Below are 3,833 nucleotides of genomic sequence, written 5' to 3'. Positions count from 1 at the left end.
TGCGGATGCAGGTTTACCAAACAGGACCCGTGCAGGACTCTGCTTTAAACTGCTTTGCGTCTCTCCGTCAGATAACCTCACGTGCATGATGCGCCATTTACGGGTATTTCCCGGTATTCCCCTAAACCGACAGACAGCTCATATATTTTTCCGCCATGGGGTGAGAACGTAATGATTACGAAAACGATTTTTTTTTTATAATTATTATTTTATTTCAGTTAGTTTTGCAATAACTGTTGTTAGTTTCGTTTCGTTTTCGTTTTTCATTTATTTTGATTTTTTAAATTTTATTTCAGTTTACGAAAATTGTTTTTTTGACCAATCGTTTTCGTCTAAGTTTTAGTTTTCGTTTACGAAAATAACCTTGAGGAACACACTTTCAGGTCTGTTACTGAGTCTGATGCAGGTAAATACTCCTGTTATGGAGCAGAGAGAGGAGGATCACGCAGATCACAGCACAGTTATGCAGTTACACTGACAGTATCAAGTGAGTTTGATCATCTCTTCATACACAAGTTTAACATGCTATTAAAGAGTGATTTCTTAACCAAATCACTATACAGGATTTACCCTATTATACTTTATCGACACGAATTAGGTGAAACAACAAACAGCCACCCACAATTAGTCTAGAAGCAAAGCGTCAGGCTGTCTTTGAGTTCACATAAAAAACGGTTAAAGTTACTCGTCGTCAGGCTACAGAAGAATACCATAATTCCTCCGTTCAATTAGGCCTAAGACATCGAGAGTCACGCAGACCTATAACAACCCAGCCACAACACATAATTGCGAATAACATGCCTTACCTTAACACAGAATCGACCACAGAGTCCAACGTTTATATTTTTTCTACGAATCTTTGAGTTAACATGTACTAAACATGAGTGGAATTTGCACCGCAGCGCCCCCACACCTCGATGCTCATGACAAGAATAGCATGTATAGTTATCTTTATTGAAGTGAATTAGGTTTAAATCGCCATCAGGCATGAATGAATGATATTTTTGCAGTTTTACACATAATAATCTACAATGATCACATTACACAAAACTGAAATTGCACGTCAAAATAACACATTGTCAATATTTTTTGAGACCCCCCAAAATTTCACAAATCACGTTTTCAGGGGAGCCCATGTCTTATTAAGGGGAGCCGAGCTCCACCTAGCTCCCCCGTAGTTCGCACCCTGCCCTTAGGTGCTGTTTGGGGTCTTTTTGACCACAAATGACGTTTGCTGAAATAATAATAATAAAAAAAATTTCCCTTTATGTAAATGGCATGAGACTTTGTGTGGCTGCCAACACTTGGTAGCTTTACAAATAAAAAAAATAAACTGGCTTGATATCTTGCTGTATGTTAGTGTGGGAAAAAAGTCACACTCAGGATGTTTGGGGTCTCTGGAGACCCCACACTGAAATGAATGGGTAAATCAATACTTTTTCTTTTTAATTTGTCAAATAAAATCACTAAATCCACCACAACGCAGACCACAAAATACATGAAAATGAAGTGGCAACCCTTCCACACGTTCACAATGCAGAACGATTATGCTCGCACACACATCCACCCCCACAGACACCCCACCCCAAAAAAATCGCCCATAGAAATCAATGGGAGACTACAAAATATTGATTTTTTTTTGTTACATAATTTGTCATAAATGTTAGTTACAATGCAGACAAGGAGTGACACCACAGCACATCTGCGGTGGATGAAAAACCCATACAACACCTACCCCACTCCCCAACGCTCATAAAACCCACTCACAAGACATGAAAAAGTGACATGACATGAGTGGCTCTCTCTTATATAATTTGTCAAATAAAAATCAGCTACAACGAAGAACACACACAGAAATGATGGAGGGACACCACAGCACATGCACAATGGAGAATAAATGTAAACACACACACACACACACACATATATACACACTAATACACACATATAACACTACATACAGGTTTGACATAATTGCAAAAATTATACTTCAATACAAAAAACTGCTAAACTTTGACAGTCATTTTTTATTATTACAATAATGGTTTTATAATCTCTTAACATATATCTAAATAAAAAACTTGTGAAAAGATCTATACCTATGTGGAAATGGCAAATGAGCCACTGAGTAATGCTCTAGAGCCATGTGGTGGCTGTAGTTGAAATGTCATGTTTTTCTCATTTTAAAAGTGTTTGTTTTCAAGTAGATGGAAACAGTTTCCCATTATGGTATGGCACATTGGCCACGTTATCCCCATGAATTAAAATTAGGAATGTGGGTCTTTTATAAAGTCTATTTTACATAAAAAGTAAAAAGAATATATATATAATTTTTTATTTATTCGTATAAATTAAAAAAAATTCCACGAATCATCCCAAAACTGCACAAATTTAGAGTAAAAACATTAATAAACTGAGTCAAATTACGTTTGTTTTTAAAAAGCATTATCATCACATTTTGATGTTTGGGGTCTCTGGAGACGCCAAACAGCACAAGTGTATACCCCAAACGAACAGCGCATAAGGGTTTTAATTTAAGATCCCAGAGCAGTTTTAAGTGATTCTCCTCAGATGTGGTTGAAAAGTGTTCAGATTTTTAGGGGTCAAGCACCAAACATGTGTAGTGAATTTTCTTTTGCTTATAACTTTGAACCCTTTGGTCTAAAAACAAGATCCTTCTCTTGATCTTGAAATGAAGATATTTACAGTTTCTGTAATATTGATTATGAGACATTGTAAAATATATTGCTGTTTTTGTTTCACCACCTCTTGGTCAGAAATGATTTTTTTTTTTGTTAATCTCTACGCCATTTAGAATTATGTATACTTATATATTTCATAACATATGGGTGATGTCTCACTAATGGTTACAAACCAGATGAGAAAATAAACGTTTTGATTATAAACACACCTTTTTAAACAAGTTTTATAAATGACCATTAGCAGTGAGCAAATACATAGCAAGTACTTTTCCTTGCACAATGTGCAAATGATTTCATAAGATACAAGTGACCATACCGCCTAACAGCTACAGAGAACAACACTTCAGTCTTACCTTATTTAGCATGAATGTTTTACAATCAGTCAACTGTGTTCATACAGTAAAAGCAGCACATTGTTTTTATTGTAAATTGTTGTTGTTGTACAGAAAGACCAAAAGCCAAAGTGAGCATTAAACCTGCTCAACATGTATTCAGAGGAGACACAGTCACTCTCAGATGTGACATTGATGGTGAAGGAGTCACTAGCTGGCAGTACAGCTGGTATAAAGATGATTCATCCTACAGTACCAGTGAACTACAGGAACACACATTCAGGTCTGTTACGGAGTCTGATGCAGGTAAATACTTCTGTTATGGAGCAGAGAGAGGAGGATCACGCAGCTCACAAGACAGTGATGCAGTTACACTGACAGTATCAGGTGAGTTTGATCATCTCTTCATACACACACAAACACGTTTAACATGTTATTAATGAGTGATTTCTCAGTTTTAGATCCCAGAGCCGTTTTAAGTGGTTCTCCACAGTGGTTGAAAAAGTTTAAGATTTAAAACTGAAGATTCTGATTTCAGAATGCAGATGATGATTTTAATTACTAAACTCTCAATCATCAGTTACTGTAATCTAACCTGCTATTAACCTAAAGATTGTGGGTTTGAAACCCTCTTAGATTTGCATGTTGTATTTATTATATTATATAGCACATAATTTTTTATTGTGAATTGTTGTTGTTGTACAGAAAGACCAAAACCCAAAGCGACCATTAAACCTGCTCAACATGTATTCAGAGGAGACACAGTTACTCTCAGATGTGACATTGATGGTGAAGGAGT

At 36.2% G+C, this 3,833-nt stretch overlaps 1 protein-coding gene across 1 annotated transcript in view; it reads left to right on the top strand.

The window, feature by feature from the left end:
* Nucleotides 1-3,833, top strand: part of LOC107740507 (Fc receptor-like protein 5) — a 28,079-nt gene that overhangs the window by 4,703 nt on the left and 19,543 nt on the right. Inside the window, exon 3 of the mRNA XM_016552958.1 lies at nt 3,149-3,421. Coding sequence (XP_016408444.1) covers nt 3,149-3,421 — 273 coding nt within the window. The remainder of the gene's footprint in view (nt 1-3,148; nt 3,422-3,833) is intronic.

This window comes from Sinocyclocheilus rhinocerous, unplaced genomic scaffold, assembly GCF_001515625.1.
Source record: "Sinocyclocheilus rhinocerous isolate Xijiao unplaced genomic scaffold, SAMN03320098_v1.1 scaffold4119, whole genome shotgun sequence".
NCBI lineage: Eukaryota > Metazoa > Chordata > Actinopteri > Cypriniformes > Cyprinidae > Sinocyclocheilus > Sinocyclocheilus rhinocerous.
The sequence above is the reverse complement of the archived record's forward strand: the minus strand, read 5'-3'. Positions and strand labels throughout refer to the sequence as shown.